The sequence below is a fragment of the Danio aesculapii genome, chromosome 11 (assembly GCF_903798145.1).
Source record: "Danio aesculapii chromosome 11, fDanAes4.1, whole genome shotgun sequence".
Taxonomy (NCBI): Eukaryota; Metazoa; Chordata; class Actinopteri; order Cypriniformes; family Danionidae; genus Danio; species Danio aesculapii.
The window spans coordinates 16,243,312-16,264,628 of NC_079445.1; the positions used below are offsets into that span (position 1 = coordinate 16,243,312).

Here is a 21,317-nt window from a genome sequence, read left to right on the forward strand (position 1 = left end):
GGGTGGCACTAAACCCCAACCCTAAACCCTTATTGAAGATGAGGAAATCATACTAAAATGTAGAAATGAGATTCTAAAAATGAATACGAGTTAGCCATTAAATCAAAACGTTTTGCGTTGAAAAGATTGTGTTGCATATTCATAACATACTTTTCTTGAAGTAAATGTAAAATTGAAATGTAGTACTACTAAAGTAGCAGCTAGTCACACAAAATCAGCCTTACCCACAGTAGCCAATCATAGTATAATATTTTGAAGGACATAATCATCATCCAATCATGTTTCTGTATTGATCAAGGCACCTGGGTAGGGTTGCACCAGCTGTTCGTAAGTTCTTTCTTAAACTGGAACATAAAGTCCACTCTAGGGCCTTAGTAACTTCTAGCTAGTTTGTAACTAAATTTGTTCTCACTTCGGTTGCACCACATGTTCTTAGGGCAAACTGTAGTTAGTAGGTCGTAAGCTCTCCGTAAAGTCATGCGTAGTCACATTGAATGACGGAATATCCAATAAAAAGCATTTAAATCGTTAAACTGCTTTAAAATTCTGCTGTCCTATTCTGCTGTCCTGTCCTAAGTCCTATTTAGAAATTCTAAATTACAGTCAGTCACTAATAACATACGACGCGCACATCTGCATTGCGAGCCGTGAATGCACACGAAGTTATCAAAACATCAAAAATTTGAATTTTTTTATCTCCTACTCATGAAGGAGAAAAGAGCAGGAAGAAAAGAAATTCTCATTTTAATTAGTGGATACAATTACCACAAAATACTCTTTGAAAGAAAATTAAACTCTTCTTTCATAAACTGAAAATAATGCAAGATTTGGAGGAAAATAAGGCTGTGAGTAGAGGAAGATGTTTCTTCATTATGATCGCGAGCTCGATGTAAACTAATCTCGCAGTCATCTCTTTTACACCGTAATACATGGGGGGAGGCTGCAGTAAATATTTAGCTGGAACGTAGCTATTCGTTTAAACTAAGTTTATTGGTGCAACACAAACATATTTAGTAGTGTGTAAGTTGTAACTTAGTGTCCCTTTAAGTCACAACTAGTCTACGTTTTAACTTACGCACTGCTGGTGCAACCGGCCCCTATGTCAGCGATAGAGCACAGAGAAAAACTCATACACAAACGCGATTTACTACAGTTAAATAGTCACTTCTTAACATTCAGAAAACATGTCGAAATATAATTTTTTAACCTTTGTATACCCAAGCACTTTATTTGGTTGCTATTCTTTTTAGTTTTCTGCTGCTGAGGACTGGAATCATCTGCAGCAGACCTTATTTATTTATTATTTATTTATAGCCACATCAGCAACTTATGGCTATTTCATGGCAAAATGGATATACATAAAATATTACATGATAAAAACAAATTCGTATTACAAGGAAAAAAGGTTACTCAGACAAATATACAAGATAGAAATAGATAAAAATCACACAAAAATATATTCAACGTTAAATATGATTTTTCGGTTACATTTTTGATAAATATTTTAAAATTCTTCCTGGTGTTACCTTTTTAAAAATGTCCATCAAAGTACTCTCCTTAAAAAAATTGTCTAATGGTATTAAAACTTCCACATTCCAACAAAATATGTTTTATGGTAAGAGCAGCGTGGCAGTAATTACATTTAGGTGGTGCTTCATTGTTCAGTAAATAAAAATGTGTCAGCCTAGAATGTCCAATTCGACATCTAATATAGACAGTCTGATCGTGCCTGGTCTCAAAATTGTAATTTGCTAAATGTCTTTCATTTATTTTCGGGTTAATTTCATGTAATTTTTTTATTTATGCAGTTGTTGCAGCAGACCTTAAAGCTCAACACTTTTTATTCCAGTATCACCCTTTAAAATTTTTTTATCCAGTTAGTAGTACAAGATCACTGTGCTTGTTTTTAGTTTTTCCTGTGTTTTATATGCTTATCTGCTTATCATGTTGTCTCTTGGCCAGGTCATCATTTTAAATGAGAACTGGTTCTCAATTGACTTACCTGGTTAAATAAAGGTTATTAAATGAAAATTTGTATGCGTTTAATATCATTCCAGCATCGATGGCTATTTTCGTTGAGAGAAAATGTATACTTCAGTTTTTACGATTTAATTTTGGGTAAAAACTCAAACTGTATTTGTTTTAAAAGTGTTCAAAATCTCTTTAAGATGAACGGCAACATAATCTAATAAAACATGATTCATAGGTAAAGTGCTTTTGCAAAGAAAAATTCATAGGCTCATGAATAAACACTGGATGGTACGATGAAAGAAAAAGTAATACTATAGTATATGGCATCTCTTATAACCACTGGATCAGCGTTTCGGGAAAGTGATCTACCATTCAAATTCCATTCTGCGAAATGCGGTCACCCTACTAATATGAGATAACTACTACGAAAGATAATTTTGGTAGTTTATGATTGTTTTTCACCTGCAGGGTTCTCTGTGAATGTGGTGGTGTAGGTGAATTTCTTGGAGCTGTACTCTGTTCCATCGTCATCCGAGCGGACAGTAGTGGCTTTGGATTGGATGCCTGAATCTGTGCCGTAGTAAGACTGTTGCCACTCTGTGACTTTCACCGAACCTGGAGCCTCTCCCACTGACAGATACATACAACAACAGTTTGAGTCAATGTGTTTACAACTAAAACAAAAGCAATAAAAACACCCACTGGAAAAAAAAACACATACAGAACCTGAAAGTGTTGTCACAATACTGCAATTTTTGCGTATGCAACTTCTATACGCTACCAAGAAAAACATCGATATTCGATACCATTTTCGATACTTCTGGAAAACCAAGTATTCAAATTCACTAGTATTTAAAACAGATTCATATCTTTCTTCTGTTGAACTTCTGTTGAAAACAGAACTGAATTACTCTTATTAACTCTTATTAAAATTGCTTTATGTACGTTTTTTATAATTATTTTTTAGGGGTTTTTAACCTTTAATAGATAGAATAGTGCAGAAAATTGACAGGAAACAGTTGGGAGCAGAGAGAGGGGAAGGGTCGGCAAAGGACCTCGAGCATTCTTGTTTATCTGAAAAACAATGCTAAAGTCAGATATTCTGCTTTAAAAATGTGCTTTCCGAGCTGGAACGCTGGCTTTGTTTTGGTTCTTTTTAATCTGCCCAAAGCCAGTTTAGACAATTATATTTCAGCACCCCGGGTTGTCTTGGTGGAAAACCCTGTATTTGATTCATTCAGTCAGGAAGGCTCTCAAAGCATGAGCCCATGACCAAAATGCGACCTCCGGTGGACAGTAGCAGACTCCGAAATGAGACGCGGATTTAGAGTTCTACATGAGGTGTTAATTAAATAGCAAATAATATAAATATTACGAATGTAAACATTAGGTGAGCAGGTTACATTGTAAACGTTTCCCAACAACACGCTTTGTGATCAGAATAACTTGATAAGCAATTTGGCTGTTTGCACCAGATGCAAACACAGAATAGTGCACTTACTGCACCTAATGAAATGATAAGGTTTATAACAGTCACAGTTCTAAAGTTCAATTTCAAGGGGGTTATTTTACTATCTGCTGCTGCTTTCAGTAATATGGCAATAAATATCATGTAAAATGGCATTCAAACTCACATTATTAGCAGTTAACACTGAATAAAGCACATGAAGTGTACCTGAGGTGATCATTATCAGTTTTCTGTTGTTCAGCTGCAAAAAAATAGAAACCGTTTCTAATATATCAATTCGAGGTGTTGGTTAGGACAAAATCCTATTAATATGGAAAATATTCCTTCTATCGTGTGCAGTTGCTTTTATTTAGAACACTACTTAATTCAGCTTTTAGGCTCGATAGTCAGGCATGCTTCTTTTGATGTCATCAATTTGGCAACCTGCGCTTGCTTGTGTTTTGAACCAGGGGTGCAATACATAGTTCAACCACTGGGTGTCAAACTTACAAACTGCACCTTTAAGTTTGTTCATGGCTACTGGTTTCCAGAACTCTTCAAAATACATTCTTTTGTGTTAAACAGAAAAAAATGAAACTCAAAATAATAACAATCTTTTATATGAGCTATCCCTTTAAGTTTTTAGTGTTTCCTTTTTTTAAATTAAATACAGGGTACAGTAAAACATTAATGCTGGTTTAATAAAATATATTTTTACGTTATTAATTTATCTGATCCTTTAAACTTTTTAAAGTGGTCATAATATGAAATTAATACTTTATTATACCAATAGTACGGAATTTGAACACTGTAACAATCACATGTACTTACTGTGCATTTCCATTTTGGCCTCCTGGACTCAAACCGAACAGTCCAAAAGTAAAACCTATGAAACAAAACAAAATCAACACATAAATAAAGAGATTAGTGCCAAAACACCAATCAAAACAGAAGTTCAAACACATACAAGCAATCAAAAACTGAAGCAGAGGATCATGGGAGAAGTAGAAGCAGGGATGGAGGGGGCAGCAGCGGTAGTTTTGACCCCTGGCTTTGCAAACAAGGCCTGTGAGTTAATGCTCAACTGTGAGCACAAAAAACTCTCACAAAACCGGCTCTGCGTGTTTCCACATTTACACAACAAAACTCCTCCCATTTCTCCAACTTCTCACATTTTAACACACAACTAGGACGTCCATTCAAAATGCTGGATTTCTCTGCTAGAATTTATTCTAATCTTCACCATCCTTTAGTACGGTCTCCCTCTGCCTTTATTTAATAGTGATCAATTATTTCTCTCCCACTCTCCTTCAGGTAATCCTTCATTTCTCTTTTACAGCTCCTTCTGATTGTGTTCAACCTAAACCTTTGAACTTCAACAGAAAAGAAGAGATTTTATTGGACGGCCTGTGCAGACTTGCACTTTTATAGATCAGCTTATCATTCAGTTGGCTCTTAAAAGTTCCATTTATACTGGACCACATAAATGCGTCTCAATAGAACAGACATAAATCAAATAATTTCTGTGCTGTATGCAAATCTGTTTGAGAGGAAAGTATGAAAGGTATGAAAAAAACACATTACGCTTGGTCAAGTTGTGTCTTGTATACACCTTCACCGGTAGATAATTTTGACTGATAGGATCACTATTTGTCTCCATTACCTCTTCACTTTCACAAATTTACACTTTGTGTTTTCATGGCTGCATAGCATTTTACCAATAAAATGACCACCTATGACTAACCCCCCCAAAAAACATAACTACCTACCATGGGCGAGGCCTGAAATTTTAAAGTGGGTGGACCTCAGTGCCTCTTAAATGCATAAAAACAACTTCCTTATATCTGTCAGTTCTCATAATATAGTAACTGATTTAATGAAGTGTGAGCTGATATCTTTGAGTAAATAACAGCAACAGTAACAGTTGGACTTTCCATTTTCATGCAGTGAAGGGGAACTTTAAATTTGATTGACAAATAATAACTAAAAGATGCTGTTAATTGTCAACATGAAATTTCATTCATAATTCGCCCTACATTCATTACATGCTTTCTTTTTAGGATTTTCCACACTCAAAATATTTTTTGTCTGGATGGGCCAGCGCCACCGCTACCAACTGCTTATTTTATTAGCACACCAATTCCATTTAGTTTATCAACAAATGAGTAGTTTTTATTCCAAACTAATGATTAAATAAGTAATTAATAAAATATAGTTGCATTATTTACACATTTTACATATACATACACACATACATTCAAACACACATGCACACACGCACATACATAAGGGGGTAGTTGAGAAATAGGCAGTAAAAAAATACAGCCATTCAGAAACACAGAATAGCGCACTTACTGCACTCCAACGAAATGGTAAGGTTTATAACACAGTCAGATTCACAGTTCTAAAGTTCTATTTCAAGTTGTTTATTTTATTTTCAAGATCTGAGGTAAACTATTCGCTGCTGCTTTCAGTAGTATGGCAATAAATGTCATGTAAAATGGCATTCAAACTCACATTATTAGCATTTAACAGTGAATGAAGCACAACAGCAACAGTTGGACTTTCCATTTTCGTGCAGTGGAAGGGAACTTCAAATTTGATTAAAAAACAATGACTAAAAGATGCTGTTAGTTGTCAACATTAAATTTCATTAAAAAAAATTAATAAATAAAAATAAAAATCGGTATCTTTTAAAAAAAAGAAAAATAGATACATTCCTGTAGTTTGATGTCTGATGTTTGAGAAAATATATTTAGATCTTTAAAAAGAGCTTTATCAATTCTTTTTTTATATTTTTACTGAACTGCACCTTGATGTCCTGACCTGTCCTGTGACAGCAAACATTTAAAAAAGCAACCCTTAATAATATACAAACAGCATGAAATAGTATGAATCCTCATTGTTGGACACTTATCTAGCACTTATCGTGCTATTTATTTTATATGAAGTTCTGAATAATATTTGTATCTCTATGACTTTTTCCACAATAATTAGGTGCGTTACACCACTGGACAACAAACCTTAATTTTATAACGATTCCAAAAAAGTGACATTTATGAACAATTATGAAACAAAAACTTAAAAGGTGCAAAACATGGGCTTCACAGGGGGCTACAGTCATATGATCTTGAATAGGGCCCTGAAATAGTATATATAGACCATTTTTCCAGAGTTCTCTCTCTCTCTATCAAATTCAATGGTTATGTACAGTTAAATGAACAATATAACTAACAATAGAGCACAATACAAAAACACAGCTGTTCTGTTTGTATTTCTAAAAGAGGTGGGAGTGATCAGTGTTAATGCACTGGGAATACAAACTTGATTGTTTCATTAGAGCAGACTATGAGTCCTAACAAAACATTTGGAAATAAATACAACACATACTTTCAGTATAAATAATTATTATTATGTATTCTCCAAGCACCTAAATGCACAGGGAAGTGGTTTGGATGAATTCAATGCAATTTACTTCTCAAAATGCACACAAATGAAAGGCTTGACATTTCCTGACTAGCAGGAATGCCTGACCACAGCCCTGCAAACAACATATTGAAACAAAAGAGAGATTTTGGACAGACTGTAAAAATATCAATCGTTCGTGTACATGTGTCACACTGTACAGAGTTTTTCTGAGCACAGAACGAACACATATTTTGGATGCCTTACATGTCGACACTCGAAGAGGCAGAGAACACACGCTAACAGCGTGCGGGGCTGCAGTGCTACGAACAGTTTTGTTGTGAGAATATTCTGCACAAAAACTGCACAAAAAACAGATGTTTTATGGTTTGTAAAGCTTGGGAGAATTTGTCTATGCCAAAACATGCCTTATGCTGAAATAAGCATTTTTAACTATCAGCAAAAATCTATGAAGCTCCATTTTATAATTATATCGTGGCTTGTTATTCAATACTGAAATACTGAGTTTTTAGATTTTAATTAAATAGTTTTTATAGAATTTTACAACTTGATTAATTTACATGAGCAATGTAGATTAATAAGCATGGCTTTGTCTATAGGTATATACTTTTTTTTAAATTTGAGGTTTATAAGCTTTCCATTGATGCATGAATTGTTATGAAAGAACAATATTTGGCCGTAAAATAATTATATGAAAATCTGGTATCTTAGGGCTCAAAATAAACAAATAAATAAATTAAAAAATAAATAAATAAATCGAAATATTGAGAATTCCCTATGAAAAATGCTAAGAAAAATTACGTTTTGATATATTTATGGCAGGAAATTTACAAAACATCTTGAAGCATAGAACTTGATGTTTTAATAAATATTATAATGATTTTGTCCAAAAAAAGTAATTATAATTTTGACCTATAAAATGTATTTTTGGCTTCTGCTCAAATATATCTGTGCAACATAAGATTTTATGATCCAGGATCAAACAAATGTTTCAGAATTATCCAAAAAGCTAAATTTCTGTTTTTTTAGACCCTTGACAAAGTTAAAAAGTCACCCTAAAAACAAGCAACAGACAAAAAAAAACATGACATCTCTAAACATATTTAAACAATAAATACACAAACACATGAGTCCACTGAAAGATCAATCTAAAATACAGCACTAGTCAATTATTAATGTCACAATTTAAAAAAAAAGATTTCCATATAACTACAGCAACGTCGTCATGACACACCTAGCTGGGTGTAGCAAAGTCTAAAACCTGTCAAAACACGTAAAACGCAACATGCAGCGACTCCTGCCAGCCCTGCAGGTAAAAGATAGCAAGTGCCTGTGTGAACACTGGGTGTGGGTGTTTTCTCAAGCTCCAGTCAAGTGAGCTGAACATTCGCATTTACACACCCATTGCTACGGTGAGGCACTTGCACGCCCATTGGTATGTCCATAATCTGTACTGCAATTTGCAGTAGAACATAGCAGATTATGACAGATTAACAGAAATGCAATTCAAACTCACTTCAACACTTCTCTGATTTGGGTCTTGGACCAAACAAATTACAGTTACTAATTCTTACAAGCGCATACTTGCATGCAGACACAAGCTCTGCTATAAAGGGTGAGGTCAATAACGCAACTACAGTGTCACACCCAAACATGATTGAAAAATCCTACAGATTTACACTACAGAAAAGACCTGAGGCATTTCTGCAGAACAGAGGCGAAGAGGTCATTGGGTTTTGAGACACTTTTACACTTTTTACACCTGTTTTGTTTCGAAACAGAGATTAAAATCGTTACAATGTTGCACTTTGTTCTTGGTGCCGTTCGCTTTCACCCGGCAAAGTTTCTAAATGGACCAAAAGAGCTAAAACAAGTCACATGCAAGTAAACTCTCCTCACATTGGTCAGAGTTTCAGGGTTTATTTTGCAGAGTTCCGCTCAGCTGTCATGCGTCTTTATTTTAATTTATGACAATGAGCAATAAGACATTATAAGCGAAAAGCTGAGCTTTATTTTTAATCGTGACACCCACAGACATCGCCACTAAGTATAAATCAGAAGTAAGACTTTTTCACACATAGCCGTTGGCTAGAATTATGCATTATAGGCTTTACATTATAGAGAAAAATAATGGATAAACCAAGACTGCAGTTCGGTCAGTTTTCCTAACGGATAAACAGCTCTCGTTAATAGTTCAGCATGTTTTCACTTTCGTATTTGACATGAAACGCACATTAACCGGTAGGAATGACATCCCACCCTACTCATAATTCTCTCTTCATATAGTCATATATTTACTATATATATTACATATCTATAATACACTGTGATATAGCTGGGCTCGGATCATATTGCTTTCTCACTACAATCGATCCGCTCCAGAGTTTGTTTCAATCAAGATGAGACCACCTCATTCAGCCGATCTCGGACCGGTTGTTTTGGCACGGATCCGAGTGTGATTGCTGGATTTACATAAGCCAAACGAACCATGCTAACCGGGGAAACTCGGCAGGTTCCAAAACAAAAGTTGGAAGCACCCTTAAACTGTTTTTTTAATGATATAAAAGCTGGTATTTGAACCGGTCACTCACTTTAAAAAAAAAAAAACTAACAAAACAAGACTTGAGAGTCCGAAAGCATTTGCAGTAAAAAGTGTATTAAAATGTCACTCTATGATTCAAGGTATGAATGCAATCCTTTTTTATGCTTATAAGTTATGAGTTATGACATAGTTCATTAATATCACACAGGCAAAAGTGCCGTTTCCTTGATGTAAATGAATCATTCATTTGAATGAATGATTTAATGAACCACCCATTAACACAAGACTAGCTGCAACCTACTTGTAGATTTATTTATCCATTCATATTTATTTAAACCAAGACAGGCCTAATACATTCAATCATTTTCCTTCGGCTTAGTCTATGATTTATCAGGGGTCGCCACAGTGGAATGCACCCCCAACAACTCTAAAATATTGTTTTACACAGCGGAAGCCCTTCTAGCTGCAACTCAGAGCTGGGAAAAGGCCAAATACAGCCAGTGAAAAGAAAATGTCATAATATTGTATAAATTTGCAATGGTCCACAAAAATCACATCTGGAGTAGGCACAGTGTCTGAATGCATTGCAACCATCCAAATCTACCACCAAGAACACTCCACCAATCAAATATCAATGCTAAATTTTCATAATGATTACTCAACTACATTGAAACACACTAACAACTAGATAGCGATGATAAAATCTCCTCAAAACACCAATGCAAATACCAAGCAAGCACCTAACAACTTCCCACATAACCCTACCGACCACACAGCAATGTGTTAAAATTAACTTATCTTAGTAACACAAAGCAACCAGCTGGAACACCCTGGTAACCTGAAATGCATGTGTTAAAATCTAACCAACTAATGCCTCATTATCACTAGTAGCAACACACTGTAGGTAACATTTCGCTAGAAAAATGATATTTTTAATAGCTGTTTTTATTTGTCATTAATTTATGTAATTGTAATAAAATAAACAGGTAAATATATTTTCCTGATTTAAATAATTCTATTTCAGACCAAAAAATTGTCAAACATTTTAGTCTTTAAAACACCACAAGTGAAAACTATAGCAGATATTCTGACTATGATTAGCTGTTGTCATTTTCGCATCCACTTCCGCCAGTATTTATTTTCACCTCTGTGTTCACCTTTGTGCCACTCCAGCCACTAGTAGAACATAATCTACTGGGGAGGAGGGGCTAAAAACAGGCCCCATCTAATTGGGCAAATTTAGATAAACAAATAATGGATACAATAAATGTAATTTAAATGTCTGTGATATGCATGTTGCGGGGCAGCACAATGGCGCAGTGGGTAGCACAACCACCTCACAGCAAGAAGGTCGCTGGTTCGAACCCTGGCTGGGTCAGTTGGCATTTGTGTTGTTCTCCCCGTGTTTGCGTGGGTTTCCTCCAGGTGCTCCGGTTTCCCCCACAGTCCAAAGACATGCACTATAGAGGTCAATTGAATAAGCTAAATTGGCCGTAGTGTATGTGAGTGTGTGCAAGATTGTGTGGGTGTTTCTTAGTGTTGGGATGCAGCTGGAAGGTCATCTGCTGAGTAGAACGTGCTGGATAAGTTGGTGGTTCATGCTGCTGTGGCGACCCCTGAATAATAACAGGGACTAAGGCGAAAAGAAAATGAATGAATGTATGTTGCATATACTATGATCACAATAACGATGATTTTGCAATATATTGTGAAACCCTACCATGAAGTAGGGGCTAATTTAAACAATCCAAATAGCCTTCCTAGGACAAAAAAAGTTTTTTCCAATTCCTGAAAACCAAGACACCAAAAAAAAGGTTCTTTTTCCAATGATTTTATGAAAAAAACTATGATGGAAAATACTGAACCTGCGTATGTACTAATATATTTATGTTACTACCATTGACAATAAAAGGGAACTGCCTGCGAGAGTGGCATGTTTTGTAGCTTTTCCTGTGAGAGTTTGAGGTGTGGTCTGTTGTCTGTACTTTGGACTTCACGCACAGTCATGACGATGATTAGTTAATGATTAAACTTTTTTTTACTGTACATTTGATTTCATACTGAGACAAGCAAGCGGCGAATGTCACACACCCTTCAGAATGCCAGTCTAACGGACCCATGGCCTCTGCTCTGACAGCTTATTTGTCTTTAAAATGAGGCTGAGATCCAGAGCTCATTTTGAGATGTTTGAGTCAGAATGAGCTGTGAATGTGACGCATCGCAGAGCTCATTCCCAAAACTCCAATCTCAGTGTGATATTTCACACCAGGCCATGGAGTTTTACCTCTCCCGCCCACTTTCTCTTATACACACCCAGTCAATGACTTTCTGTCATGTACTGGAATAAATTTACACAATCGTACTCAGCAGCAGTGACACACATGCTTACTTGTTCTATGTTTTAATGTTACATTAGTTATCTCAAAAAAAAAAAAAAAAAAATTGCAATAACAGAAAAGTAAATAGAAGTATACAAAACTAATAATAATTATAATAATAATAATTGTAAAAATATATATTAAATAATAATAACTATTTTACAATCAACACAATGGTCTCCTTAACTAGGAATGCAGCAATTAATACAATTAGGAATGATAATTGCTTTCATGTTAATTAATTTATTGATTTAAAAATTTTATACTTTTTGTAAAGTTAAACAAAATGTTTAAAACTGAAATAAATGATTGAAAAATATACAAATACATTTTGAGAGGATGAAAACTGTAAGACAAAGTGTGAAAAATGCGTATTAATTTCAAACTCTGCTCATGATTACATTTACAGTGCTACTATAAGTAAAAAATAAATGATTTATGAAGTATTCTCAATGTAAAATATAGGAAACAATACATTAGAAATCCAACAGCTACTAGTACTGATAAAACCGTTAATGCTATTTTAGCTAAAGCTAACTGGAATGAAATAAAAAAATAAGGATTTTTTTTAAATTCAGCTAGTGATGATGTAATATACAAAATAAATTCATTTAGTTTAACTTGATGTTCAAAAAAAAAAGTAAAATTTATATTGCAAAAAAAAAATCTAGCTCTTAATAACACTAAAACAAACTCAAACACAACTGCATTATTAAAAACCTTCTATTCAACATTTTCGAATCATTTAAGCATAAAATCTAGGGCTCTGCAATTAAAGGAAATCGAAAAGTTGGGATTAGCTACGAAATATACAATATGAAACTCCCAGAGGAAATGCATGACTGCAAAGCAATAAAAATGCAATAGAAATGCAATAAAACGTGATAGACATTTATTTTCATAATTATGTTATGTTGCAAGATTAATAAAAAAAAAAAAAAAAAAAAAAAAAAAAAAAATCGCGATCTCGATTCGACCCTTCACACGATATTAATTAATCTTTTCTACGATTCAGCCAATTATATTTTCAAGGTCAGGAGAAAGCGTAAAGTCGGTTTCACAAGTCTTCACATTGTTTTATACATGTTGCTCAACAAGATGGACACCTCCAAATGGAGTTTAAAGTGTCACATACTGTATTTAAAAGGTGTAATTCACACCGCCTTTCCACTGCACACGAAAAACGACAAGCAATTGACCGGAAGTCATTCATTTCCAATGAAGAGTAGTGCGAGGGCTGAGTGGTGTTTCGATCATCGATCATTGACACATCGATCATTATATTCATAATGTTGAATATAATGCAGGAGGAAATCTGATAACAACAAATGTCTCATTTAACCAGTGAATAAAATGGTCCAATAATGTTTGGCAATGACAAATGACAAGCATATACCTTAAACATAATTATTCAGCTTTAGAATTATGAATAGTTGTATTCTGATGTCATCACTTTAACAAACAGGACATATTTAAAGTCTGTTCAAGTCCACCGTTCCAAGTCTATATAAAATTCAGCATAGGCCTTATATTATTATTGTTGTTCTATCACATGTTTGAGCAATGACAATAATAATACTTATAGTCTTTAATCATGATTCTTAGCCAGAATCGTGCAGCCCTGTTATGTTATGTTATGTTATGTTATGTTATGTTATGTTGCTCAAGCAAAGCTAAATTCATAAATTTATTGTTGTGCAGTAAATTTCGGTTGTAGGAGAACGCTATTAATTATTTTAGAGGAACATTTTATTTTTAGTTTCTACTCGGGGTATGCATTACATTTTTGTTCTCTCTAATCCATTAGCAACATTTTTTGTTTCAAGTATTTGTTAATAATATACTTTATGATACTCTATATCCATCATTCTTTCCAGCTACAGTCAGATATCCACATGACAACTCGCCTTATTCATTTGAACTCCTATTATAAGTGTGTAATTGGATGTGCTGGTTGAAGGATCTGCATGTCGAGAGGCCTATATGTGGATTTTGTTTGTGGTTAAAGAAAGCCGGGGGTCAGTTGAGCCCACCTGCTCACCCACTTGCTTTCTTTAGCGGAAACGAGTGGAGCGTCTGGGGAAAATCTGAAACACAGCAGGCTTTTAACAGTATGGGGCTCAGCTGGTATCGGCCAGGTCTCAAAGTCATTACCAGTGTGTGTGTGTATCTGTTTGTGTGTGTTATTGTGTGGGTGGCTTTGGATTTCATACTTGTGAATCAAAGCGATGAGGCACAGCAGCTGTATAGTCTCTGGAGACTCTGAAACCAATATGGCTGCTTTTTGGCAGTAATTCAGATGTAAATGTGGTAATGGCTCTCTATGGTCACTGTAAAAATAAAGACTAGCCGCAGTCTGAGTGTACTGTGATATTATGATGAATGTTGTGCTCATTAAAGATGGTTTTCTTTATAGTAAAGCAGAATATTAAATATTAAACGCTTTTTTAAAAGTAAAGTACCATAAAAATGTATATTATCGACCATTAAATTTAATTATAGGTAACTTAAAAAAAAAATAAATAAATAAAAAAAAAAAATAATAATAATAATAATAATAATAATAATTAATAATAATAACAATATTTAATAATAATAATACTACTAATAATAGCTGTAATATTTATATTATTAACATTTTTTATATTATTACTATTATTATCATAAAATATTGTTGTTATTATTATTATTTTAGTATTGGTTGTAATAACTTGCATAACTAATTTTATAATATTTATTTATTATTATTAACTTCCTTTTTTATTATTATTTTTTGCTAAATTAACTACATAGTAAACGTTTCTTTTCAATAATTAATTTTTTGTAACAATATTTCTTTTATTTATGGTGATATTAGGATTATTTTAATATCGTTGACATTTTGTACATGCAAAAAAGAATAAAAAAAAGATAAAAAATTGCAGTCAGGCTTCACGTTGCCTTTACGAAAATGCAGCTCAAGGTACTTTACAGTAAAAAATAAAATAAGACCCATTTACTTTGGGTAAAAACAAACAAATGTACAATAATTAATTTTAAAAATGTATTTTATTCATTTTCTTGTCAGCTTAGTCCCTTTATTCAATCTGGGGTTGCCACAGCGGAATGAACTGTCAACTTATCCAGCATTTATTTTACGCAGCGGATGCTCTTCCAGCCGCAACCCATCTCTGGGAAACATCCACACACACTCAATCACACTCATACACTATGGACAATTTAGCCTACCCAATTCAACTGTACCACATGTCTTTGAACTGTGGGGGAAACCGGAGCACCCGAAGGAAACCCACGCAAACGCAGGGAGAACATGCAAACTCCACACAGAAACGCCAACTGACCCAGCCAAGGCTGGAACCAGCGACCTTCTTGCTGTTTTAATTTAATTAAAAAATCCTAAGATAGATCAATGCTAAAATCTAAAAACATGCTTGTATTTTAAATGAGTGGGCTCTATGCACAGCTAGAGTTTAAAGCCAATGATAAACTTTCGGTCAAAGCTTAATGTGACTATTTTCAATTTCACAAGGTTGTTTTTACAGCATCGATGTTGTAATGTCATTACAATATATTCAGTTATATAGACTTAAGCATTGATTAAGTTGTTCTAGCGTAAAAGGAGGTAAAAGACCGTTATAACCATGATATAACCATGATCAGTATCAACATGCTAGCGCAGAAATTCCATTGAAAATACTGAGGTAAATAAACTGTCATATTGTAAAGACATGGCGGGGGGAAAAGGAATTTAATGCAGTGCTTCTTGTCCAGTCTGAGACCCACTTCATATCGTATATCTAACAGGCAGTGAAGATCGCTGATTTTTAAAGAAATCAGATCTTAAACGTAACAATTTTGTAATGGAAAGACAGTTCACTGGAAGCCCTTGGGCTGAAAATTAAGAGTCTATGTGCATATAGCCTATTAACTGCATTTTTTGTAATAATTTTAATAGACAAAGACGTTAGCGTCATCTTTGTACTGTGACACAATACTTCAAGTATCATAAAAGCTGTTAAAAGAGGTTGTTTGAGAGCAAAAGAGCACCCAAACCTGAGTCATATCAGCGACACTCCCTGTCTGTCCTGAGGGCTGGGCTGTGACTGAGAGATTACAGCGACTGCACTGTCAGTATCAGTATTGTTCTGGTAATGAGCACCATCAGCATTTCTGATCTGACATTCTTTAGCCATCGGGTCATGTGAGACAAACAAAAAGTGATTTTTTGGACATAACCTAAAAAGGATACTGTATGGTTCTGTAAACTCCACATCTACTGACCTAATCCTTAAACATTATGACATATTATGACGTATGTGTAGTTCAGTCATGCTAGCCAGAGAGGTTTTAAACTTGGCTGTCTCAAATTATAATTGTTTAAAAGTAAATAATGTAAGAAAGTACAAAATTCACTTATCACCGCTGACACAAAAAAACAACAACATTCATTGCAGTTTTTCAACTAGAAATAAAAGCTCTTGCTATGCATTTAATTTATCATCTCCCTTCACATTCATATTGCGCAAGCTTGTTACACAATATTAGACTATGAGGTCAGAGAAAGCATGTAACACCTACACAGAGACATTCATTTGCTTTGAAATTAATCAGAACAGTGGACAAACGACCCAACTGACAAACATGCATCTTAATACCTTACAACTTAGTTCCAGACAACTTGGAATAAGGAGTTTTCCTACTTAGAGAAATATGTAGCATGCTGCTAGATGTTTTGACTTATGAACTCAAGGCAAAATGAAGAACTCAACCTCAGCAAGACGAGTCATTGACATCACTTCACAGATGGCAGCTAGTTCTGCTTTAGCGAGATTAGCATGGAGCTATCTTGTTGTGTGAAACATAAATAAACATTCAAGTTTGTTTACAGCACACAACGAGTGGGAAACCCTACTAATTAAGACCATTTTTGAGAAGATATTAGCTTTATATTGCAATAAATAATGCTCTTTTAGTTTTTCGCCAGCTGTATTCAAAAGATTGCAAACATTTTCAGGGTGTCCACAGGGTCTTAAAAAGTCTTCAATTACAAAAACTAAATTTTAGGCCTTAAAAAGTCTTCAATTTACTGAAATATTGTATTGCAGGTCTTAAATCATTTTAAACAGGTCTTAATTGTCCACCATCCTGGTAAATCAGGGCAACATCCACTTGCACCAACAATCCTCTTATTAAAGTAGCTGCGTCTCAAATGGCACACTATACACTATGCACTCATGCACTATGTATTTATGCACTTACACACTCAACAGCATAGAATTTGTAGGTAGTGTCATCCCAAATGGAGCGCTAATGTTTTTTTACTAAGCGGAAATTCAAACTGTTTCCTTGATGACGTTTGGCGGTTGCCAAATCAGTAAAATAAATGACCAAACTATCAAATAATACTTGTCATGAGTATAACCGCATTCACCATCAGGAGGCGCTATAATCACTCTCGTAGGAGAATTTTGCTTTCACCATCCAAAATAAATAAAGTTATTCAACATGTGCGCCCGATAGCTCCGCCCCTTCCACTACCTGAACAAACAACCTGCGGTCATTGAGTGCGTGAGTGTCCATCATTACACACTTCATAATATCGGTTGAATAAGTGCATCATCCGGGTAATTAAAGTGCACTTATTATTTTTAGAGTTTTCAGTATGAACGCACTACTTACACTATTTATACTACAAAATGGCGTAGAATAGAGCATAAGTATGCGATTTGGCTAGTGTATTTATTAACTACATTTAGCAACATTTCTTCATTACAGTAAAATTTGTTTAAATGTTCTCCATGTATTTATAACTACCTGGCGATGACGCTGACCTCAACAGACTATTTAGCATACTTTTAGCATATTATTGTTTTTAAACCACGTCATTATTTAAAAAAAACATTATATTGAAACAAAACTCTATGCATACAACTGTAGTTTCCATGTTTTGACACTATTTATGCTGTAAAATCAAGCAAGCTGGAAAATGAAAAAAAAAATCCTTAGCTTTTAGCCATGTCCAGTTCTGAAATTCATTCATAACGGTCTTAAAACGTCTTACATTTCACCTGCAGCAACCCTGATTTCCTACGATCTTTGTTTTAGCCATAATTGGCAGAATAACATGAATGCAATATTGACACCACCTGGTAAAAATGCAACTGTGATGTGCAACTGGAACATTGTATTGCTAACATTTCACCGCAGACTATATCTGAAACACAGAGTAAGCTTGCTAGCTTAGCACAAAGCTAACTGGTTGTGCATTTCTTATGGCCTGTTTCCACTGAGTGGTACAGTACGGTACGGGTCACCTTTACTAGGCTTGTGTTTCCACTGCTAAAAGAGTAACAATGGTACTCGTGGTACTCTTTTGGTGGGTGTGGTGTACGACAGAAAGTTTCAGTCTACGCCATTCTCGCTTGAGGAAATGTCAAAGTAAAGCTGTACGGGTCATTCACATATCATATGAGAAGTACTTCTCACAAAACAGAGGCTTTATCCACTTAAATACGTCTATATAAATGTTCATTACTAACTTTTCTATGAACATGAGTTGATTATACCTGCAGATCAATGATGCAAAATAGCCTACTGCAACATCTGCAATTATATTAAATTAACAAGTAAATGCAACATATACGAACACATACAGACCCCTACAGTCTCTGATGTTACTAATTACAGAAATACTACACACAACATACATTTAGTTCTTATTTAGGTTCAAAAACAACACACAACATATAACCCACAGTCAGTGCAAACCTCTCATCTGTATCTTTATTCTTCACCAGCACATGTAACCTTTTAGAAAGTAATTACGTCATTCCCAGTTTATAATAGTCCAAAATATGATGATAATAGTTAAACACGGCAGTAAACATGGCATAGTGTTTTTTCGGGCTCCTCCTTTGTTTTTTTTTACGCGTCACTCTCGTTTGTACATTTCTGATAGGATCAGATGTCATAAGCACTTCAATAATCACGTGCTTGTTATTATCAGCTCAAGAAGTTCGCTTTTTCTAATATAGACATGCGGCAAGCGCAAGCAAGAAAGCGAAACCGCTCGCGCTTTTGACAGCCTTGTAAAAAACTACGGGGCACAGGGTAGATTCTCCTCTTCTTCTTGGCTTTGTGGCTTTTCATCGAGACAACGACGAGGTTTGTTTGAGCTCTGGTCGACCATGCCTCATTATTATATGTATATATTATTATTACAGTGTAATGTCTTGGCTGTGTTTTTAAAACATGGTGATTCCTTTGTTTTCATTGCCCTGGTTTGTTGCACGAGCGAGTGACACATCTCTGTCAACTAATAGTGTTCAGTTGCGCATCTTGCTCCGCCTTTTGGTACCCTTTTGTTGTGCTAGGTACCCTTTGCAAAGGGTATCCAAAAAGTGGTACGTACGGTTCACCTTTCGGTACCTTTTGACAGTGGAAACAGGCATAAAAGCATACCAAACCAAACCAAACCGTACCACTCAGTGGAAATGGGCCATTAAACACAAATATGTAGTGCCATCAAGTTTCACATACAATATACAATTTGCTTTCACTAGCTAAATGTCCAATATCCATTATCCAAAATGCACAAACTTAAATTACAAACTGCTAATTACAGCTAACGGAAATGTCAGTTTTGCAAAACTCACATATAACACCAAAATGTTACATTGGCATTACGCATTTAATTTCAGGCAATTCAATAGGAATATTTTCAAAACTCTACTGAAAACTTTTTTTATTTTTTATGCATGTTCAAGCCAACTGACATATGCAAGCTAATGATTGTTCTTTAAAGACATGTGTAAAAACTGACTCAGGCATGATGCAGCACGATCTACAAGAGCCCTTGCATTGTACAACTGAGAAAATCTCAATCCATTCATCCAAAAATTGTGAATCAACAGTTACTCTGTGAAATCATTTATTACAACCTCCCAGAAACACCTTAAGTGTGGCCGCTCCCAATTATGAGGAGCTTTCCTTGCCATTAATGTTTGGATAACATGACTGTATCTCCAAATAAGCCAACATAGACAAAAATTGCTATGTTTTATCTAAAACATTACAGACTCCAAGTGTACTTGTGTACAGTCCAATTACTATTTCCTGAGGCAAATCAACATAAAACTGCACATTCTGCATACTTCACACATATACAGTTACTTTTAAATTCTTCAGCAGCAGAACACCCATTTTGAAATGTAATTATGAGATAAGTGCCCGATTGTGATTAGTAAGCAGCAGTAGGTAAACTCCTCTGCAAACAGATGATGTGTAACACCACACTTGGGTTTTGAGGCATGTATGAACAGGCTGTATTATTTCAGCCTCAAGCCAAATCCATTAGCACTATTATATGACATGCACGTCAGGAAAAGACAATGAATGTTCATTAATGAATACAACATATACACTTTAAAGTAAAGATATGGAAAAAGCTACTTAACTAAGCATTGAATCAAACAAAATATTGAGATGTTATATCAAAACCGACACTGTAACAGCAGACAATTGGATCCTATTTATTGTATATGTGTTCTGCAGTGTGTTATGCTCGAACTCTTCAGAGTATTTACAAATTCTGATTAGCTCTGAATGTTTTAACTGTATAAACTAGAAACAATTTGATCCTTTTTTCCCAATTTGAGAATATTTTACTCCTTAGACCTCTCCAACACACAAACATCATGTCTTCTTTGATATTATGACAACGTTTACCTGGACATCAGTAATCACATTATTTGCCTTAATCTAAATAAGACATTAATATGATTAAGGTGTTTACACAAGTTGCTTTTTGAATGTTCCTTTCATGATCCCGTTTTACATGTCAAAGCGCAAAATTGGATTAACACTATTGTGTCACCACACTATCCACATTTTCTGCGGAGTTTCATGTAATTTCAGGGGTTTCATTTTTAATTTGTCGACTTTAACTGCAGTTCGGCACTTTCATTTTCATTCAGGAACATTACATGCATGCCCACGTGACAAACGAGATATTGAACGCGAGTACTGCTGAATAGTGTAGTTTTAATGTAATTTGATACTGCAGGCCATATGGGGAAAACATCCTCTGCATTTCACGATGCAGGTGTCCTTGGTACTTCACTGACTCGGTAGGTATAGAGAATAGTGTCAAACAGCCATCTGTGCATTAGGCATGGGACGATAACCGTTTTCAGGGTATACAGCGGCTTGGAAAACCAAGTTTAAAAACCGTCAAAATTTTCTGTAATACCGTTCCTAAGGTATGTGTTAGATGTTTTTTTAATTTATTTTTTTTGTTTTTAGGACAACAGTATCTTCAGCAGAAAAGATGTCGTTTTAAATTGTAAAAAAAAATCGTTGTTTTTGAAACAAATGAAGACAGAAGTCGTAAAAAATTAATTTAGCCTGACATGTTTACTGTTACAAAATATTATAAATGTTTCTCAAAATAAAATATACTGTCTTCAAAAAGAAAAAAAGCTTTAGTTTTTTACCCAGACACTTAAAAAGAATATATTTTAGAGCAGTGAGCACAATACCGTGATATTTTGAA

The 21,317-nt window shown here is 34.7% G+C and overlaps 1 protein-coding gene across 2 annotated transcripts in view; it reads right to left on the bottom strand.

Annotated features, from left to right (window-relative positions):
* The window catches only part of jupa (junction plakoglobin a), a 53,431-nt gene that overhangs the window by 18,888 nt on the left and 13,226 nt on the right, over positions 1–21,317 (bottom strand). Inside the window, exons 1-3 of one of the 2 annotated variants that reach the window (XM_056467681.1) lie at positions 4,386–4,438; positions 4,250–4,304; positions 2,434–2,601 (exon numbers count right to left, since the gene is read on the bottom strand). In XM_056467681.1, coding sequence (XP_056323656.1) covers positions 2,434–2,601; positions 4,250–4,262 — 181 coding nt within the window. In that variant the 5' untranslated portion in view covers positions 4,263–4,304; positions 4,386–4,438. Of the gene's footprint in view, positions 1–2,433; positions 2,602–4,249; positions 4,305–4,385; positions 4,439–21,317 lie in introns of those variants that run through there. The other variant, XM_056467680.1, reaches the window with a different exon arrangement.